A 22393-nucleotide genomic window follows, 5' to 3' on the forward strand; every position below is an offset into this window, starting at 1 on the left:
ACACTTGTCACACGGAAGCCTGAAAATCTGTTTTTCTGAGGCCCGCCAGGAACAAGGTCTGACCAACAACATGTTAACCAGAAATAGTTCCCTATGTCTTGTGGGTTTCAAAGCATTCAGAAGCAGTCTTGACAGAGGGCAGCCCTCAGAGAGTTCCCAATCTCATGTCCCCCCAACACACACCCCGCCAGGAAGACACTTAAGATAGGGTTCTTATGATGGTATTTTTATACTTTTTTTTGTTTTGTTTTGTTTTTGAGACAGGGTTTCTCTGTGTAACAGCCCTGGCTGCCTGGCTGTCCTAGAACTCACTCTGTAGACCAGGCTGGCTTTGAACTCAGAGATCCACCTGCCTCTGCCTCCCAAATCTGGGATTAAAGGCATGTGCCACCACTGCCTGGCCATATTTTTATGCTTGCCTCTATATACTTAGTGTGAGGGCATTGCAATCCCTGGAACTGGAGCTGCAGACCGTTGTGAGCTGCCATGTGGGTGCTGGGAATTGAACTCAGGGCCTCTGGAAGATCAGTCAGTACTCTTAACCACTGAGCCATCTGTCCCAAGATTTATTATTTTTGATGATGTGTTTATGTGTCTGTCTGGAGTTATGTGCACACGACTGCAATCACCCACAGAGCCCAGGGGAGGCTGTTGGATCCCCTGGAGCTGGAGGTCCAAGAAGTTGTGAGTCACCAGACATGGGTGCTGGGAACTGAGCTTGGGTCCTCTGAAAGACCAGTGCATGCCCTTAACCACTGAGCCATCTCTCTAGAAGAGACCTGAGCCACACACTCGCTGTCCCCACATGTCATGATGCTTGAAGGCCTCACAGGCTACCAAATAGGTTCAAATGCCTGAAATCAAAAAATCATTTTTTCTTTTTCTTCTTTTGACAGGGCCTCATATCCCAAGCTGTAAGGAGCCGTCAGGACATCGCCATTACGGTGCTGGCGGTCCTGCAGCTTGGAGGTAAACAAATCCTTTTGGCCTGTATTTGCACAACTGAGCCTTGTCCCTAGCCAATCCCGAAGCCCCAGGCTCCAGCAGAATGGTGTTCACCAATCAGGACGGTATCCAAGCCCCTCCACCCTAGAAAAGCAGCTGCCGCTTGGCTTTTCCTTCCTCTTCCTCTCTCTCTCTCTCTCTCTCTCTCTCTCTCTCTCTCTCTCTCTCTCTCTCTCTCTCCCCCTCTTGTTCCCCCGCTCTCCCTTCAACCGAGAGGCTCCAATAAAGTGTGATTTGGGAAGAATCCTCTATTTCGTGGTCATTCTTGCTTGCTGATCAAGCAGCGCGCCACACCAAGCTGACCTCAAACTTAGTGGCCGAGCATGACCTGGAACTTTGGATCGTCCTTCCTCCAGTCCCCAAGGGAAGGGATAACAGCACACACCAATACAGCTAGTTTTATATGGTACCAGGAAGTTCCCAGGGCTTCATGCATTCTAGGTAGGCAAGTACTCTGCCAATGAACTGTCACCCTAATAACCTCCACTCTTTATATATTACCTGGCCTCAGGTATGTTTATTACACCAACAGAAAATGGGCTAAAATCTTCCAGCGACTTCCTCCCCTTCTCCTCCCTGCTGGCATCAGTCACTTCTAGTTTATCAGCTTTGATACTAAAAGCTCACAATTCTGAGCAGGACAAGGTGGCATACATTTATAGTCAAAGCTCCTCAGAAGGCAGGAGGATTGCTATGGGTTTGAAGCCAGTCTGGGCTACATATGGAGATCAAGGCTAGCCTGAGGCACATGGCAAAATCCTGTTTCATAAAAGCTAACACCAGAGGCTAGAGAGATGGCACAGGCATTAAGAGCTTGTGCTACTCTTGTAGAGGACCCAACTTTGGTTTCCAGTACCCACATCAGAAGCCTTACAGCCTCCTACAATGCCAACTCCAGACGGGTCCGATGCCACCAGCCTCCATGGGCACCTGCACACAGATACACATACAGACACACACAGACACACATGCACAATTAAATAAAATAAATCCATTTTTTAAAACCCTAAAATCAAAACAAAGCCAACTCCGAAATGCTGAGCATGTTGCACACACCTGTCACCCCAGAAATTAGAAGGCAGAGGCGGGAAGGTCAGGAGTTCAGGCAACCGGCAGCTTCACTGTAAGCTTAAAGCCAGCCTGGGCTACAAGAGACCGCATCTCACAGAAAACAATTAGGCTAAATAGTAAATACACACAACACCCATAAATTTGCCAAATGTGAGCAAAACAATAAGTAGTTTATGGGAGTCAGATCCCAAGAGGGTCCCTGATGATCCCTGCCTCAGGTACTCATACACTGTGAGGTGTCCCCAACCCTGTCCCAGATTGGTCCCCACGATAAGAAGGATGAAACTGAAGGGGTGACTCTGTCACTTCCAAGATCAGCAAGGGACAACTACAGCTTCCGCTTGGCCCCCTCTCTCACTGCCCCCCTCCCTCCCTCCCTGCAGGCCCCTCTCTCATTGGCCCCCTCCCTCTCTCCCTCCCTCCCTGCAGGCCCCTCTCTCATTGCCCTCTCCCTCCCTCCCTGCAGGATCCTTATCTCATTGGCCCCTTCCCTCCCTGCAGGCCCCTCTCGCACTGCCCCTTTCCTCCCTAACTGCAGGCCCCTTCTTTTACTGCCCCCTCCCTTCCTGCGACGTCATCAACAACCTTAGGAGGGACTTTAGAAGCCTCCTGTCAAAGGTCTTGTACAGGATTCTGAAGCAGATCCCGCAGTTCCAGTGAAGCCTTCAGCTGCCTGCAGCCCTAGCTGCCAATTTGCCTACCTTGGGAGTGATCTTGAACTAGGACCAACTAGTTCAGCTACTGTTACATTCTGGACTAAGGACCCTCAGGTAACAAGAAAGAACTTAAACATTTGCCATCTTAAACCAATAAGTGATGGGGCCACTTGTTATACACCAGAAGATAACTAATAGTCCTTCCTTCTTGGGATGATAAGACAGCTGCCCGACTGGCACCCACCCAGGCTAGATGAGGCGCATGCCCATGGCCCCCCTGCATGTGAACAAGCGTCTTTATATGCACTGAAGCTTACCTACCATCACTGTAGTCGATGGGCGCATACCCACCCAGGAACAGCGAAGCAGCAAAACTACTGACCAAGGAAATCCTCTGGAAGAGAAGGGAGCAGGGTGAGAAAGGACTCCCTTCCACACACCCGCAGCTGCAGTCCACTTTCTGTGCATGCGTGCACGTACATGGACACACACACAGACATACACACACACACACACACACAGACATACATACACACACACACACGCAGACATACATACACACACACACATACACACACACACAGACATACACACACACACACAGACATACATACACACAGACATACACACACACAGACATACATACATACACACACATACACACACACACACATACACACACACACAGACATACATACACACACACATACACACACACACACACAAACACACACACACACACACACACACACACACAGAGGAACGGAAGCTGAAACTTCAGCAGGGAGTGATAGAGACAGGGTATCCATTCAGAAGCAGCCAGTACTGCATAGTACTGGTTTAGGCTACAAAACTATCATGACTGATGACAACAGAAGCCAGAGCCCTGTGAACATGTCACACTTAGGGAGGCTAGCTGTCCACCTGGAATCCATTTGTACACTCTCAATTCCTCACTCCACTTCCATGTCTTTGGCATTTGGTCACAGAGAAGTGGATGTGTGGCCACAGAACACAGAATGAGCCAAGACTCTGTCAGGACTATCACAAGTTTCAAGACAAACTGACCCCACCCCTGCCAAGAAGCTACAACACCCAGTCACATCCCCAAGAGAATCACTGATGAACTGTAAGCATCAGCCTCAGAATCTTTAGAGAGGGGAGCCACCACCTCTAGTCCCCATTGGGACAAATGCCTTCAAGAGGGTTTTCATTCCTCAGTGGCTAACGCTGCAGAGTAATCTGGAAGCTGGAATCATTAAATAATAAACTGCTGCCAGGTATAGTCCTGTGTTCTTAGCACTAGAGGGAGAGATAGGGGTTTGAAGCCAACCTGGTCTATACAGTGAATTCAAAGCAAAAACCCTGTCCCAGAAGCCACACTCAAAAAAAGGTAAATAAGTAAAACAAATGAATGTTTATAACTCTTATGAGTTCGTCAGACATGTACAAAAGCACAGTATGTAGCTGATTGTGGAAGCCAGGCTTCGGGATGGTCCCTGTTGACCCCTGACTGACCCACCTGACCACTCCAGGTACCAGCAGCACTGCCGGTGAGCTGGAGCTCCGGACTGAGCAGGAAGGAAAAGGTGATCTGAGCATCAACATCATCTCTCTCTGCTTCCTTTAAGGTTTCTTATCTTCATTTTATGTATCTGAGCCTTTGTCTGCATGCGTCTTTGCTGTGCACCACACAGCATACATGTGCCTGGTGCTCACAGACACCAGAAGAGGATGTCAAAGCCCCTGGAGCTGGAGTGACAGACGGCGGTGAGCTGCCATGTGGGTGCTGAGAACTAAACCCAGGTCCTCTGCAAAAGCAGCCAGTGTTCTCAACTCCTGAGCTACCTCTCCATCTTTCTCTCTGCTTTCTGACTAGGGACACGATGTGATCAGTGGCCTCAAGCTCCTGAGGCTTCAGCTGTCCTGCCATGATGGATTTGCGTCCTCGACAAGTGGGCCGGAGTCAACACTTTCTCCTCTGAGCGGCTTTTATCAGCTATTTGTCATAAGAAGAGAGTGAACTCCAACACGGAGCCAAGCATGGAGGGGCACACCTGTAACCCCAGCACCCAGGAATATGAGGCAGGAGGATCACGCATTCCAGGCCAGCCTGCACTACATAGTTAAATCCTGCTGCCGAAAAGGCAAATAAAGAAAAAAAAAAAGAAAAATTAAGGAAGGATGGCCAGCAAGATGGCCCAGTAGGTTAGGGGAGTTGCTACCAAGCCTGAAAACTTGAGTTCCATCTCTGGGCCCCATGTGGTACAAGGAGAGAACCAGCTCCCATAAACTGTCCTCTGCCCTCCACACACATACCCAACACAAACTAAATAAATGGGATAATTTTTCTATTTTTCTTTTTAATAAAATAATAAATTTAAGAAAGGAAAGAAAGGAAGAACGTCCTCAGCAATTTTATCACTGTGCAAACACCATCCAGTATGTTTGTACAAATCTGGACAGGAGAGTCTGGAGCACACCGAGGCCGTGTGGTGCAGCCTATGGCTCTTGGGCTTCTGGACCAACTGCTGCAGACAACCGTGGCACAGTTAGAAAAGGTACTGGCTTCCTCCGCCCTGTAGGTCGTGGGGATTGAGCTCCGGCGGTCGGGCTTGGAGGCAAGTCCCTGAACCCTCCAGCCATCTCAACAGCCCCTCTCTGAATCACTTAACACCTGCTCACCAAAGGCCTTAGTCAATGCATAAGAGGTATGTCTGGCTGATTCGAATGTGAACAACAGGATTTAAGTGTGACTTTGATGGAACACGAAGGCTCACCGACCTCGGAGTGTGAGTAGGCCTCTGGGTTTTGCTGGAAGAGCTTTGCTATCTGGTTGCCTGTAAAGCGCTGGGGAGAAAAGAGCACAGATTCTTAGAAACTCTGACCCTACACAGAATAATCTCAAAGTGCGGTTAGCATAGCACGATCTGGATGTGGCGTAGAGTACCAATAACTTTGGAAAACCCCATATCCAGAAATGCTTGTTACCAGCCAAACACGGAAGACGGTGTATTTTGACCTTTGAGTTCTGAAAACGATCTTAGTGAGGAGCTCTTGGGCAGTCAGCAATCTTTCTGCATCCACAGACGAGGCAGTAGCCCCGACTTCCTGGGAGAGAGTCTCATGCGTCAGTCAGTTCTGTGACTAGCCCTTACTGTAACTGTCCTTAAAATAGATTTATTTATGTAATTAATGTGTATGGGCCAATGCCTGAGTGTGTGTCTGTGCATTGTGTGTGTTCAGGAACCTACAGAGTTCTGAAAAGCATTAGATCGCCCTGGAGCTAGAGCTACAGGCAGTTAGGAACTGTCATGTCAGGGGGGCTGGGAACTGAACCCAGGTCCTCTGCAAGAGCAGCCAGTGCTGTTAATCACAGAGCCCACTTCCCAGCTTCATGAGACCAGAGGCGGGGGCCCAGATATTCTCCTTGTGGAAACCATACTGTTAGTGTTCTAACTAGGTTTAAAAATGTTTTGCCTTTATTTTTACTTTGCTTATGAGGGAGTTAAATGTGTGGCTTCCTCACATAATTAAAATGGACATGTCTGTGTATGTGAATGTCCATAGAGATGCCCGAGAAGGCCAGAAGTGAGTGTCCAACACCCTGGAGCTGGGGTTACATACAGGTGCTAGTCACCTGATGCCCTGGGAACCGAACCTCTGCAAATGCACAGCAACCTCTAGACCTCCATCCCCTACTTAAGCCATAGTCATGTGACCCAAGATACCCAATCACAGCAAACTCTGGGGCCGTGGCTGAAGGCTTTGGGGCCCCTTGAGTTAAGGCTGCTGGGCGCTAACTTCTTTTTTTCCTTTCTTTTTTTTTATATCTATTTATTTATTATGTATACAATATTCTGTCTGTGTGTATGTCTGCAGGCCAGAAGAGGGCACCAGACCTCATTACAGATGGTTGCGAGCCACCATGTGGTTGCCGGGAATTGAACTCAGGACTTTTGGAAGAGCAGGCAATGCTCTTAACCTCTGAGCCATCTCTCCAGCCCCTGGGCTCTAACTTCTTTCAACCTCAAAAGCACCTCAGATAGACTCTGCTCCACTTGCTATCACAAGGTCCTAGACCACGAGTCTGAGGCAGCCACTCCTCCCCCTACACAGTAGTTCTAGTAGGGGTGCAGTCATGTCCGTAATCAAGCCCTGGTCTGGGACTACTTGTAAGGGAATTGCCATTGCCTACTAAATGAGACAGGGCAGCCTGGATTAGAACCCAGGGCCAAGCTGGATGTTGGTGGCACACGCCTTTAATCCTAGCACTTGGGAAGCAGAGGCAGGCGGATCTCTGCGAGTTCAAGACCAGCCTTGTCTACAGAGAGAGTGCCAAGACAGGTTTCAAAGCTACACAGAGAAACCCTGTCTCGAAAAACCAAAAAGAACCCAGGGCCAGCATGAAGCCCAGCTTCAGGGACCAGCACTAGCATCAGTTCAGACGATCCCTGTCCATCTGGGAGGCTGGGTGCCCACTACACCCTCCCAGAGCCTTACTCCCCATCCTGGCATGGGTGTTACTTACCTCATAGGCCCGAGACCCTGTGAGGCAGCTGAGAGCCCGGGCTCCGCCCACAGCAGCCTCCAGCTGGCGGCACTGGGCTGTGGTACTGGAGTCCATCCATATTGGGCAGTCACTGATGGAGAAGTAGGCCTGGAAAGAACAGGGGAGGTTCGGGTTTCCCTTCTACCACTGACTACAGGCAACCCTGGGGCTAACAGTCACACTGCCCATCCTGTCAGGAAGACCCTGGGGACAAGCCCTCTGCAGGACCAGCGAGGTTTCTCAAGGAAGCCTGAGGCTGGATAATCTCTGTTAAAGATGCCTGGGCAAACCAGGCTGCAGGAGACGGGCAGAGGGCAACAGCGGCAGCAGAGCGCAGGTCGCAGACCATATTCCACCTCCCACTCATGACGGTGCAGAGGCGTCCCAAATTGTTCACTGGACATCTGCAGGTCTATGAGATTCACAAGCGTCTTCACCTGCAGCTGCTGGTGTAACGGGAGTGCTGGTGACAGGCTCGACAGTGCCAGGCTGGCTCCAGTCTTCCAGTAAACGCTTCCATGTTGCTGTTGAGGGGAACACAAGCACATGTTCACGTATCACGCCTGGAACCACAGCGTCCTGCAGACGCAGAGCCAGGCCTCAAGCCAAAAACAAACACAAAAATAAAAGTCTCCAGGACTATCTATCTCTTTGTCACGTAGCTCAGTGCCTTATGACGCGAGGTTTCCACTTTCGTAAAATGAGAAGGAACTCCTTCACATCACCTCAAAGCTTGTGGGAAGGGTTCTAGAATCATCAGTCCATATTTTGGTATCTTTTGTCAAACTGTACTAATTTTTCAAATATCGTCTACAGTGGTGCCTGAAGTTGTCTCGGGCATTTATTCACCTAACAAACATATTGGGCAGCAAGACCACGCCAGACATGAGTTCATAGGTTATTACAGACCCTGATGTCCAGGACAATGAAATGAGTGAGGGAAAGACGCAAAAATGCAATTACAAAACCCTGTAGCTCCAACCATCTGTAACTACAGTTTCAGGGCTCAGGAGACGGCTTAGTCATCACAGTGCTTGTCTTGCATGCATGAGGACCTACGTTTGGTCCCACATTTAAAAAAATAACTTGGAGCCGGGTGGTGGTGGAACACACCTTTAATCCCAGTACCCGGGAGGCAGAGATCTCTGTGAGTTTGACTGAGGTCAGCCTGGTCTAAAGAGCAAGTTCCAGGACAGATAGACTGGTTATACAGAGAAACCCTGTCTTGAAAAACATAAATAAATAAATAAATAGATAGATAGATAAAATAACCTGGGGGGAATGGAGAGATGGCTCAGTGGTTAAGAGCACTGGCTGCTCTTTAGGGGGCCCAGGTTGAACTCCTGGCACCTGCTCGGTTGCTCCAGCCATCTGTAACTACAGCTCCAGAAAATCTGATATTCCCTTCTGGCCTCTGCAAGCACCAGGTGTTCGTGTGGTGCACAGACATACATGTAGTCAAAACACTCATATATAGAAAAAATAATAAATAAATAAATAACTTCAAAAAATTTAGAGGCTAGGAAGATGGCTCAGTGGCTAAGAGCACTGGCTACTCTTCCAGAGGCCTGGATTCAGTTCCCAGTATCCACAGGGAGGTTCATGACCATTTGACATACATGTAGGCAAAATACCCATACACATAAAATAATAAAATAATTTTTAAGAAAATAACAATAAGGCTGGAGAGATTGCTCAGCAGTAAGAGCACTGACTGCTCTTCCAGAAGACCCCAGTTCAATTCCCAGCACCCACATGGCAGCTAACAACTGTTTATAACTCCAAGATCTGACACCCTCACACAGACATACATGTAGGGAAAACACCAATGACCATAAAATAAAAATAAATAAATTTTAAAAAAGAAAATAACAATAATCTGAGCATGATGTGTGTTTATAATCCAGTCCTGGGGAGGTGGGAATAAGGCAGATTCCTGGGGCTCACTGGCCAGCCAGTCAGCCTACCTACTTGTTGAGCTCTAGACCAATGAGAGACCCTGTCTCAAAAATGATGACCCCCAAGGCTGTTCTCTGACCACCCACATGTACAGACATGTATATATGCACCTCTCACACACAAACCTGCGGAGCCGCAGTAATGAGAACACAGAGAACCCAGCCAGTGGGTGGACAGACTGGGAGCATGGACAGGAATGGCAGGATGGAACTCCAGGCTAAGAGAAAAAGCTGGAGAGAGAGCTGGGTATCTGATGCCAAGCCTGATAACCTGAGTTTGACCCCTAGTGTCCACTTGGTAGAAGAAAAGAACCAACTCCCAGAAGCTGTCCTGAGACCTCCACATGTTTGCCCTGGCATAATGTCACGAATATACACATACATTAAATAACTTTTTCATTTTAAAAAAGAGCAGCTAAAATTTAAGAAAGTGTGTTATGTCCCAGGGACTGTTCTGCATATGTAACAGTCACAGAGGATATATATATCCTTATGTCAGATAAGGATGTGGAGGCCCCGGAAGCCTGGGTGATGTGACTTGGGTCAGGGTTCTACATGGCACAGCTGGACATGCCCAGAGCTCCTCTTCTGGTTGGCAGCGCCACCACCAGCTCAGAATCTCCACTGGGACTAGAGAATTTGAAGACTGAGCACAGGGTTTGGTACTCACTCACTAGCTGATGCTCTCAACAACAGGATACTACAGCTCTCTACTGAAAATACTCTCAGGGCTGGAGAGGTGGCTCAGCGGTTAACAGAGCTTGTTGCTTTGGCGGAGGACTCAAGTTTGGTTCTCAACGCCATAGCAGTGGGGCTCACAAGACCCTGTAATCCCAGCTCCAGAGGAACCAACATCCTCTTCTGGCCTCTTAAGGCATCCGTACTTGCGTGAACAAACCCACACACACACACATACCTAAAAATAAACACATTGCTAGTATCACTTCTTATTGTTTTTCCTTCCAAGAACTAGAAAGCCATTTTAATGCCACTAAACAGCCAAAATAAATCCACATCTAATGTTACTTCCATCCCTTTATGGGACCTGTACATAGCTCCCCTATCAACTGCCCTATTTCACTGTTTATTTATTCAGTACTGAAGAGTGAACGTCAGGCCTCATGCATGCTAGGAAAGTATTCCGCCACTGACTTATATCCCTAGCCCATTGTTTAATTGATTTTGAGACAGCATCTCATTAACTTGCCCAGGTTAACCTCAAACTTGCTCTGTAATGCAGGTAGGCCTTGAACTTGCAATCCTTCTGCCTCAGCCTTGCAATTAGCTGGGATTACAGGCCTACACCACCACACCCACCTAAATGTCCTATTTATATCAAGTAGGAGCATTTCATATCCTTTAGCAAGGAGACCAGGCATATAGACCTAAGGTGAGAGAGCTGGAGGTACTGTCACTACCAAAACATGCGTACTCACATTTGACGCTAGCCTGGTCTACAGAGCCAAGTTCCAGGACAGCCTGGTCTACAGAGCGAGTTCCAGGACAGTCAGGGCTACACAGAGAAACCCTGTCTTGAAAATCTAAAAAGAAAACGAAAAAGAAAACGAAAAAGAAAAAGAAAAAGAAAAAGAAAAAGAAAGAAAGGAAGGGAGGGAGGCAAGAAAAGAAGGGAGGGAGGGAAGAAGGAAGGAAAGGAGGGAGGGAGGGAGAAAGGAAGGGAAGAGAAAGAAAGAAATGCGCGCCCCACAGGAAGCCATGAGCTCAGCCCCCACCCGCAGCTGAGATAGCCAAGTTCCCAGAGCAGACGTGGCTGCTGTGACAAACCTGGCCTGCTCCAGATAAGGCTACAACTTGAGAGAAGTCAAAGCCCGAAGCCTTCATCTTCTCCAGGATCAGGTCCAGAGCCTGAGAAGAAAAACAGAATTCACCATGGCTCAACAGAACCACTGAGTCCTCTAAACCACTGCCATTAGCACAGAAATGCGAAGGGCTCTGCCAAGGTCAGTGTAGTCTGTGTCAGGAGAGTTCATTAAACAAGCCGGCATCAGTCAAATAAAAGGGTCAATTTGGCTAAACACAGTGTTTGTTTGTCTGTCTGTTTTAAACACTTATTTTTTCCAGACATGGAAGCAAACATCTTTAATCCTAGCACTCAGGAGGAGGATCTCTGTGAGTTTGAGGCCAGCCTGGTCTACAAAGTGAGTTCTAACAGCCAGAGCTGTTAGACAGAGAAACCCTGTCTTGAAAATCCAACAGAAAACAACAACAAAAATCCCACATTTATTTGTATTTGTGTGTATATATGTGTCTATGTGAGTGTGTGTCCCACGTGTGCAGTGCCTGAGGAGACCAGAAGAAGTCATGAGATCCCCTGAAGCTGGAGGCGCAGGTGACTGTGAGCTGTCTCACATGGGTACTGGCTGCTAAATTCAGGTCCTCTGGAAGAACAGCCAGCCTTCTTAACCTCTGAGTCATCTCTCCAGCCTATTTTTGTATTTTTGGAGAGAGGGTCTCATGTAATTCAGGCTGGCCTCCAACTCACTACATAGCTAAGTGAGGGGAGTCCCTGCAGGTGTCCAGGAAGGGAAGCAAACAGCTCACAAAGAATGAAAACCCGAGCCGGGCGATGGTGGCACACTCCTTTAATCCCAGCACTAGGGAGGTAGAGGCAGGTGGATCTCTGAGTTCTAGGTCAGCATGGTCACCAGACATATAGAGAAATCCAATCTCAAAACAAAAGCCAGTGCAGATAGACTTGATCAACCTGGATCAGACTTTAGGGAGACTAACAAGAGGCGGTTTATTCCCAATGTATTTAAGCACAGCATAATCTGGAAAGAAGTTTCCTGGTGTAATACAACTCCTGGTGCACAAGGAAGTGTAATCACATTGAGACTCAACTCAGGGTACAGTAATTTCTTCCAAGAAGAGCAGTCCCAGAGATAGGCTACCTGTACTAGCTTAATAGAGGTCACGGGGTATTAGCCACTTCCTGTTGGTTGTAGGCACTTGATATGGCCTGGCCCAACAGATAACACCAGCTTATCAATCACTTCCAATTCTCAGTTTTCTGAATGGAAGAACAGGTTTTTCATCTTTCCTGTTGGAAAGACAATCCAGTGTGTTTAACAACCACGGTTTTTCTGGAGCCACTAGGTCACAAGGACCTCCCGGTGAGCTACGCACCCCACAGCTAAGGATGACCTTGAACTCCTGATCTTTCTGTCTCCACCTCTGAAGTCCTGGGATTCCAGGTTTGCACCACCAGGCCTACTCTGGCCAAATAAATGTTAAATAAATGAAATAATAAACCGTTAATCCTCAGGATTTCCATCTCTACTTGGCACCCACCAAACACCGGGGAAGAACCTGAGCAAACAGCTCAAATTTGTGTTTTCCTTTTGCTCAGACTTCTACTTCACCGCCTGAACTACCCAAGTACAACAGAGAAGGGCAAAGCCCGGCAGATGTTGCCATCAGCACGGTGCCAGGTTCAGACTCTGTACCCAGGAGCACGAGGCCACAGGACTGAGGACAGTCAGCGGCTGCACTGCCAAGTGTCCATCTAACGCCCTCGATCTGGCTGGAATCTTTTTCCAGAAGTGGGTAAGATATATAATGGTGTCCAGCAGAGTCTTACTGCCTAAGACCTCACGGGCTGGGATGCAGTTTAATTGGTAGAGCGCTTACGTACCATACATAAAGCCCTGGGTTCCAACTCCAAACCACAAAAAAACCAGAGTGGCAGTGGCATGGCAGGAGATAGAGGCAGGGGGAAATGGGAAGTTCAAGGTCATTCTCGGTTACAGTGTTTGAGGCCAATCTGCAATACGTGAAAACCTGTCTCAATATGTATCTATTTCGTGGGAGATGACAGACAGATATATGAACATTTCATGGCAGGAATCTGAGGCTCATCCCAGCCTGTATCTTCTGAGGGCAGAAAAATAACCCTGCTCCATGTTGAGGTCACTCCTGGCCCTTACAAGGCCGCTTGTCGAACCTCAGACAGGAGGGTAGGGACTGGCAAACCTTGAAACAAGTCCAGCCCCAGAGGCTGTCACAGCCCAGTGACCACCCTGGCTCCACACGCAACCCCTGATCTCCTCCTACCTACCCCGACACAGCCCTGAACCTAATGTATGGGACCTCTTGACCCTTGCCTCTGACCTCCCACTACCACCGCTGATCTGGCACTGTCTTCTGGGCCTTTCAGCCAACATGTCTGGGTAGAATCCATCCTTAACTCGACTCTTCCAGTGTCTGACCAGGCAGACAAAACAGATGGTTCAACAGGCACGGGAGAATGCAGAAAAGCTTTCGGCAGACACACAGCACTGCCTTGGCTTTCGAGTTAAAAAGCGTCGGTACCATCAGTCCACGAGGCAATCCAGGCCCTATCATGTCTGTGTTAAACTGATCCTTGCATAGGTCACCACACCTGGCCAGAGGTGGATCATGGTGGATAGTCCTAAATAGGCAGGTTTAGCTTGGGGTTGATCTCAGCCTGACCATGCCATGAGCACAAACACTAAGACACCAGGGACCATGCTCGGACTGACAGCAGAGACTGGGAAGCCTGGCTCTGTGTCCCTTTAGAGGTGGCATGGGCTGGGGACATAGCTCATTTGGTAGAAGCTCCAGGACTGCATGCTGGGCATGACTGTTTACACCTATAACCCCAACACTTAAGGGCTAAAGACAGGATGATCAGAAGTTCAAGGTCATCCTTGGCTGTGGTAGTGAGTTCAAGACCACCCTGGGCTATGAGACACTGCTTTTAAAAAATAAATAAACAATAAATAAATAAATAAATCCTCAAAGGCAAGGCTTGCCAATCTTTGTGGCTCTGGTACCTGGAAGTCCCTTGAGAGTCCTCGCAGACAAGTACAGGTGCCAGCAAGGCTGGTCTGCCCCAGGAACCACGCAACTTGCTTTAATCCTGGCTAAAGGACGCCCCCATGAGATGCCACCTTGGGGGCACCAGTGACACAGGCTGGACACAGGAGAAGGAAGGGAGCCTCCCGATGCTTACCTGGACCCACATCAGGACTGGAGAGGTGACCGTCAGCCTGTCCTTGTGTACATGGACACCGCCCTGAGTTCTGCAGGGAGAACAGGAATGTGGGACGCAGCTCCACGGCAGGCTGAGCTCTGAGAAGCTGCCCCGTGGTGATAGGAGACCGCCAGAGAGAGACACTATCCCAGGAGTGCCAAGCAGACACTATGTTCTGGCTGGGGAAAGGTGTGAAGTAAAGGCCTAGAGTCCTTGTTCATATGAAACTAACAGCACATTTTTATTTCAGTTTTCACCTTATCTATATACGTGTTTTGCCTACATGTATGTCTGCGTACCACATGTGTGCCTGATGTCCTGGGGAGTCAGAACAGGCTGTAAGAACTGGAGTCACAGAAGGCTGTGAGCTACTACGTGGGTGCTGGGAATTGAACCTAGGTCCTCCGGAAGAGCAGCCAGTGCTCTTAACTGCTGAGCTGTTTCTAGAAGAAACCTCAGTAGAGAAAACCTTGCCTAGAAGGCTGGGTTGGGCCTGGCGACTGAAAACTGGTTGCTTCCCCCACTCCCAGAGTTGTAGCTCAGGCTGGCCGGAAATCAGCCCAGATTGCTGAGATAGCAAGTATGTACCACCACACCCAGCAGAGCCAAGTGCTGCTGCTCCTGTAAGCCCTGCACTCAGGAGGCTGAGGCAGGAGGGCTATGAGCTGGGGGCTAGCCTAGGCTACAAAGTGAGTCTCTGTCTCAGTGACAACAACAACCAGATGTGGTGGCTGTAACCTCGGCCTCTGGGAAGGAAGCAGGAGGGTTTAAGGTTATCTTCAGTTACACAGTGAGGTACATGAGACCCTGTTTCAAAAAGGGGGAGAGGCACCCTGTGGTGGCGACGCACACCTTTAATCCCAGCACTTGGGAGGCAGAGGCATGGTGTGGGAGAATTGTCTGTATTCTGTCAATCATATTCTAATAAAACGCTGATTGGCCAGGCAGGCAGTATAGGCGGGAAAGCCAGATAGGAAGTAGGGGTGGAGCAAAGAGACTGGGAGTATTCTGGGAAAACAGGAGGCTTCCTCCACCATTCCTGCCCAGACCACCAAAGAGGCAACATGTGAGCTGTCACACTGAGAAAGGTACTGAGCCGTGTGGCTAACATGGATAATGATAATGAATTAATATAAGTTACAAGGACTAATAAGAAGCCTGACCTAATGGGCCAATCAGTTTATAATCTTATGGAGTCCTGTGTGTGATTTTTCCTTGGGAATTGCTGGCTGTGGGGTGCTGGGCGGAACAGATACCCCAACAAGCCGGCCCTCATGTTACAGAGGCAGGCAGATTTCTGTGAGTTTGAGGCCAGCCTGGTCTATGTAGTGAGCTCCAGAGCAGCCAAGGCCACACAGAGAAACCCTGTCTGAAAAACAACAAAAGGTGGAGGGAGAGGCAGAGAAGATACACTCAAATGCAACACACCTGTACACATACGCATCCCTTCCCTTTCCTCTTGCTGTGTGCCAAAAGAAGAAGAAAGAGGAAGGCCCACAGTAGATGTGACCACTGGACTCTGACCAGAAGTGTGAGGTCCTGTGAACCTTTCTTTGTTTGGTTTGTTTTTTGTTTGTTTGTTTGAGGCAGGGTTTCTTTGTGTGACACCCTAATTGTCCTTGAACTAAGTTCCGTGGTCCAGGCTGGCCTCAAACTCACAGAGGTACGCCTGCCTCTGCCTTCCTACTGGGATCAAGGGTGTGCACCACTACTGCCCGGTTTTGGGAACAATTTTCTTTATAACTTCACCAGTCTGTGGTACTCTTTCATTAGCAACAGAAGATAGCCAAGTACAACCATCATGTTGCCCAGCACATGGTCTGGCAAAAGCAGATCTCAAACATATGAGTGAGTAAATTACTTGAATTGGAAAAGAAGAGGGGGAAAAAAAATCACTCCTTGTACGGCAAGAAAAGATTCTCAGGGGCTGGAGAGATGGCTCAGGGGTTAAGACCTGGGTTTGATTCTCAGCACCAGCTCACAACCATCTGTAACTCCAGTTACTGGCGTCTGATGTTGTTTTCTGACCTCTCTGAGCCCCAGGCATGAATGTGGTGCACAGACATAAATGCAAGCAAACACCAATACATATATGATGATGATAATAATAATAACAATAGAAGGTGATCAAGTTCTATGTAGACTTCCTCTCTGGCACTGGGTTAAGTCAGAACAGTATAGCTAATCAGCACAAATGGTTTAGAGATCTCAACCCACCCACTCAAGCACACCAGGTACATACCCAAATTCAGGGAGGTCTCTGTCAAAATTCACACTGTCCTCGTAGAAGACATTCAACTCTGCATCAACAGCAACGACTTTAACCTGGAAGGCATTTATGAAAATGGTATCTAGGGTTTTCTCATTCTCTACTTTCAGTCCAAGGGGCTCCTAACTTCAGTCACGGTTCAGCAGCACTGTAACCACAGCAACAGAAGTTTCATGGGTCACATGTTCAAAGATTCAGTAATCATCATCATAATAAATTTTTATAAAAAGAAAAAAGAAAAAAATCAAAGAATGGGAAACCCAGCTGAAACTCCCACTGTTTACAAGAATCTATTCCCCAAACAGTGAAGACCAGGTCCAGACCTGGCAAAGAGGCGTGTCTCCAGGGGTTGTCCCCAGAATCATGACCACCGTCAAGCCATACATGACATCCTAATGAAGCCATTCCAAGCTCATGCAAGATGGGGAAACAGGTCTCATCGAGTAAGGAGACTGAGTCTTTCGGGATGCTCCCCTCAGAGATCGGAAAAGCTCTGCTTCTCTTCATCCATCTGAGGAGAGGGGCTCCACAGCCACTGTTCCCCAAGGATGCATGTTGAAACCCCCTGGGCGTCCCATGCCTGCTTGGAAGCCAGGTTTTGATTCCACCCAGCTATCGGTGGAAACACCAACCTCTGACCAGCAGCCCTAGAACCACGGACCCTGCCAGCCAAGAGAGGTTACCGGGGTAGGGGAAAGGAGGTGCGGGGGCAGGGACAGGCAAAGTCCTGTCCTGACACATTTACACAATATGTCATTCTATTTTTCAAAGATGCCTCAGTGGTGGCGCTCTCCTTTAAACCCAGCGCTCAGGAGGTAAAGGCCGGTGAATCTCTAAGAGTTCAAGGCCAGCCTGATCTCCACAGTGAGTTCAGACCAGCCAGAGCTACATAGTGAGGCCCTGACTCAAAATATGAAATAATATAAAAAAAATAAAGTAAAGGTGCTTGGCTGTGAAGCGGATCTAGGTTAGCATGCTCATACACCGCCGCCAGCCTGGGGGCTCTGCTGCTTTCGCTGGGTGTCCTGGATCCCTGCCACCCGCAACCCTGACTCCTCTTCCGCGTGGACCCCTGGGGTCACTTCCCCACTCCCGATGCACGTCCACGGGGTTCCGCGGGGAGGCACCCGCGGTTTCCGGGAGGGCGCGTGTGGCTGGCAGGCATCTCCAGGCTCCCACTCCGCGCCCCGCACGTACCTGCTGCGTGCTGAAGTCCCAGCCCAGGCAGCAGCGGCGGCCGGCGCGCTCCGTCATGGCCCTGGTGGTTCCCTTGGCGGGTCCGTGCGTCTGTCCGTTCGTGTGTCCCGCGGCGGCGAGACCGTCGCCGCGCTCCGACACCCAGAGACGCCAGGGCCCGCCTCTCGCCACGCCCCGCAGGACTCTGGCCTGGAGTCACGAGGCGGGTCTACACTCTGGCGCCGCCTGCGGGAGGACGCTAGTGGGACTGCGGCTGGCTGGGACCCTAGACGGTCCCCAGCAGGACTGGTTCGCACCCTGTAGTGCAGCAGCTTCCCTCTAGGTTCACCCCACTGCCCTAAGAAGGCTTTCTTTCCTTGAAGACACGTGGGACACAGGTGGGAACTCAAAGGTGACTAGTTCTTGCAAGTTCCTCAGGCGGCTCTGGGCCAGGGAACCCTTTGGGTAAGTAGAGTTGATGTTCCACCTCATGGTAGTGACTTAAAAGTCACAAGGAAATGGGGCCTGAGATTGGAAGACCTGGGCCTTGACTGGCCTTGTCCATACCTAGCACATCAGTTTGTTACCTAAATGGGTCGCATCTCACCTCTGGATTTAAACTCCGTGTCCTTGGGTCTGTGAGATGGTTCAGGGTTAAGACACTTGCCACCAAGCATGAGAATCTTAGTTTCATCCCCAGAATCTATGTGGTAGAAAGTTCCTACACATCTTAGAAGTTATCCTCTGACCTCCACATGCACAGCTTGGTACATGTGCCAAAATACACACCATACACAAACAAACAAACAAAGACAACATTTGAAAACAAAGTCAGAGGCTGTGATGGCCCCTTGGATGAGACTTATTCATCCCTGTGGGCAGCTAATGTATTGGTGGTCTAATATGTCAGGCAAATATGTCTAATATGTCAGGCATGGCAAAGTCAGACAAGAGCCCAAACCAACCCAGCAGTGGTGGCACATACCTTTAATCCCAGCACTTCTGTGAGTTCGAGACCAGCCTGGTCTGCAGAGTGAGTTCCAGGACAGCCAGGACTGTTTCATAGAAAACCCTGTCTTGAAAAACCAAGCCAAATGAACCAAACAAACAAAAACAAAGCCAAACCAAACAAACAAACAAAAACAAATCCAAACCAGATGTGTTTATAGAGCTGAGGGTACCTTCTTTTCCCCAGTGACATCTTTCTAGAAATCCCATACATCTGCTGCGCAGACAATGTTCAGCCTTGCTACACTCCAGCACTTGGAGCTCTGCCTGAAAAAGAAGGTTTCCATCCTCCGGACATTCACCACTCGTTGCGGACACAGGTCCTCAGCAATCTCCACTCAGGACACCAGTGGTCAGACATGGGGACTGCTCAAGAGCAAGTGTTGGTCCTCACAACAGTTTGACCAACTCCGTCCTATCTTTTGTTTGTCTGGGCCTTGTGTTTTATTTGTATTAATTCCATTTAAAAGGAAGAAAGAGAAGGAAGGAGGGAGGGAGGGAAGAAAGGAGAGAGGAGGGGAAAGCAGGAGGAATGAAACATTTCCCCGGTCATGGTGGCATATACCTATAATCCCAGCACTTGGGAGGCCAAAACAGGAGGATCTCAAGCTCAAGACCATCCTAGGTAAACTATTAAAACCCTGTCTCAAAATAAAATTCAAAGGGGACTGAGGAAGACAGCACCCTTTAATCCCAGTACTCTGGAGGTAGAGACAGGTGGATCTATAAATTCAAGGTCAGCCTGGTCTACAAAGAGAGTTCCAGGATAGGCAGGGCTACATAATAGACTGTCTCAAAATAAAAGGTGGTTGGGGAGCTGAATGCCCATCTGGGTGTGTTGGTGCACACCTTTAATTCAGGCACTAGGGAGGCTGTGCTGATGGATCTTTACAAGTTTGAAGTCAGCCTGATCCACATAACAAGTTCCAGGTCAGCTACATTGCAAGGCTACATTGCAAACTCCCAACCCCCCAAAAAAATGAAAGAGAAAAAAAGGAAGTGGGGGCTGATGAGATTTTGCCTAATCTGTGCTCTGGAGTCAACCCTTTGTAACTACAAAAATCAAGATCTTAATTAAACTTGGGGTAGTAAGTTACACTGTAATCCAGCACTTGGAAGGGTGAGACAGGAAGACAATTAGTTTGTGGCCAGCCTGGGATACAGAGCAAGATCTATCTCAGAAATAATAATCTTATCTATCTATCTATCTATCTATCTATCTATCTATCTATCTATCTATCATCTATCTATCATCTATCTCCCATCTACTTATACCTATCTACTATCTATCTACATCTCTCTGTCTCTGTCTCTCTCTCTCTATTTATCATCTATCTCTCATTTATCTATCTATCTACATCTCTCTATCATCTATATTTATCTATCATCTATCTACTTACCTACTTACTATCTATCTATCTATCTATCTATCTATCTATCTATCTATCTCTATTCATCCTCCTCCTTCTTGTTTGACATTCTTGCTATATGTTTCAGGTTGAACTTACTAAAATGTCTGGGCTCAAAGGATCCTATGCCCAGATTGCCCTTGGATTTACACTCCTCCTGCCAGAGCCTCCCTGTAGCTGAGATTACAGGCCTGTAACACCAGGTGTGGCATGACTTAGTCTGTTTTAAGACAGAATCTCCTGTGTCCCGGGCTGGCCTTGAACTCACTGTGTAGCCAAGACTGGCCTTGATTTCCTGATCCTCTTGCCTCACCTTCTCAAATGCTGTAATTGCAGGTCTATGCCACTATACCCTCTTTGAAATGATCTTATGTTGTCACCCAAGGGTCAGCAGATTACCTTGGGGTAGGCCCATCTAAGCCTAGCTCAGTTGGGGTGGCTCTGCTCCACATGACTCCTGTCCTCACCTTGAGCTCAATATGCTGACTGTGCACTTGTGGGATAAAGAATGGGGCCAAGGTGGGACTGGAGAGATGGCTCAGAAATTGAGAGCATTGGCTGCTCTTCCAGAGGTCCTAAGTTCAATTCCCAGCAACCACATGGTGGCTCACAATCATCTATAATGAGATCTGGTGCCCTCTACTGGCATGCAGGCGTACACTATGCATAATAAATAAATCTTAGGAAAAAAAATGGAGCCAAGGGCATGATGGATCAGGCCTTTGCATTCTGGAGGCAGAGGCAGGCAGATCTCTGTGAGTTCAAGGCTAACCTAGGCTACATAGAGAGTTCCAGGACAACCAGGAATACACAGTGAGACCCAGTCTCTAAATAAATAAATAAATAAAGCAAGCCAATGATGAAATCCACAAGAGGCCAGGACTACACAGTGAGACTGGGGCTCAAATAAACAAACAAACAAATAAATAAATGGGGTCAATGACGAAATCCCCAAGAGGCCATTGCCAGAGATGGGTTTCATACTCTTTTTAGAGACAAGGAAAGGAACTCAGGCTGGATGGTGAGGGTGATCTCCTATTTGGCTGGAATGTTTGAGGTCCTCTAAGTGGAGATGTCAGGCAGGCCAGGTTGAATGTGTGGCCTCCAGCTCAGGACAGAGGTCTGAATTGAGAACAATGATTTGAGAGCTGTTGTCTCCCAATGGGCGAGAGCTCAGAAAAAGACAGATGGAGTGAATTATGAAGAACACATCAAACAGCACAGAGAATTACAACAGGCAGACAATAGACGTCATTAGAAGAACCTTCTGGAAAGGTTGGGCTTTTGGCAGTTCCATGCCACCGCAAGTCTGTTAGGCTGAACAGCAGAGAGGCCGATCTTATGAATTCAACAAGAGAAGAATCAGTGAGTCCCCAAGGACCTTCCTGTGTGTCCTCACGTTGCTCTGGTCAATGTCATGGCCTAAGCAGCAAACACCTGTTTCTCAGTTCTCAGCCTGGGAGGTCTAAGGCCACAGCCCTGACGGTCAGCTCCTGGTGAGCACTCTTTCCCAGATTTGCAAAGGGTAGCCTCCTCTGTGTGTGTGTGCCCCTAGAGAAAGGGGAAACTCATGCTGTAGAGGGGTACAGGGAAGAAGGCAGAACCTCACCCCGACACACACAGGAGCTTCAGGAGTTCCCCTAACCTTTTAGTTATCTCAACTCAGGCCAAACTGAAAAGCCTGGCTTCAACACTGAAGAGAATCTCAGGACTAGCCACAGAAAGCAGAATTAGAGTCTAGTTTTTTGTTTTTATGTTTATTATATAGTGTGCCTGATGGAGCGTGTAGCCGTTCGAGGATAGCATGCAGAAATGGTTCTTTTCTTCTACCCTGTGGATTCTGGGGTCAAACTCAAGTCATAAGACTTGAAAGATAAAGCCCTTACCCACTGAGCCATTTTGATGGCTCAAGATATTTTAATATTGACTTTAAGCACAAAGACTATGGCGGTCTGGAGAGATGGCTTCATGGTAAAGAGTGTAGTGGTCTGTCCTGTCCCTTTAAGGGACAAGCCTTGCCCCTTCCCTCCCCAACACAACCCCTTCAGCAGAGGCAAGCTGATCTTCAGCTTCCAGCCTGAATCTCTTCTTTCCCCTGAAGAGGCAGCTCCTGCCTCGCTCCATTCTCCCCACTTCTCCCCTTCGCCCCCGTCTCTCTTCCCTTCCCTTTCATAACCACTAAATAAATATCTAACCTCACTCTGCATGGTGTGCCTAGCCATGTCTCTGTCTCTCGCCCACTGCGTGGCTCCCTGCCCAGGACCAACCGCCT

At 48.5% G+C, this 22393-nt stretch overlaps 1 protein-coding gene across 6 annotated transcripts in view; it reads right to left on the reverse strand.

Annotated features, from left to right (window-relative positions):
- Positions 1-17879, reverse strand: part of Xylb (xylulokinase) — a 44169-nt gene extending 26290 nt beyond the window's left edge. For 4 of the 6 annotated variants that reach the window (XM_087905161.1, XM_087905162.1, XM_087905164.1 and 1 more), the window contains exons 1-8: positions 17726-17879; positions 16502-16584; positions 14239-14308; positions 11028-11108; positions 7722-7808; positions 7264-7392; positions 5517-5582; positions 3054-3126 (exon numbers count right to left, since the gene is read on the reverse strand). In XM_087905161.1, the coding sequence (XP_087761287.1) occupies positions 3054-3126; positions 5517-5582; positions 7264-7392; positions 7722-7808; positions 11028-11108; positions 14239-14308; positions 16502-16584; positions 17726-17782 (646 nt within the window). In that variant the 5' untranslated portion in view covers positions 17783-17879. Of the gene's footprint in view, positions 1-3053; positions 3127-5516; positions 5583-7263; positions 7393-7721; positions 7809-11027; positions 11109-14238; positions 14309-16501; positions 16585-17725 lie in introns of those variants that run through there. The other 2 variants (XM_087905159.1, XM_087905165.1) reach the window with 2 other exon arrangements.
- Positions 17880-22393: the final 4514 nt, after the last annotated feature.

This window comes from Myodes glareolus, chromosome 4, assembly GCF_982192425.1.
Source record: "Myodes glareolus chromosome 4, mMyoGla1.1, whole genome shotgun sequence".
Classification (NCBI taxonomy): Eukaryota; Metazoa; Chordata; class Mammalia; order Rodentia; family Cricetidae; genus Myodes; species Myodes glareolus.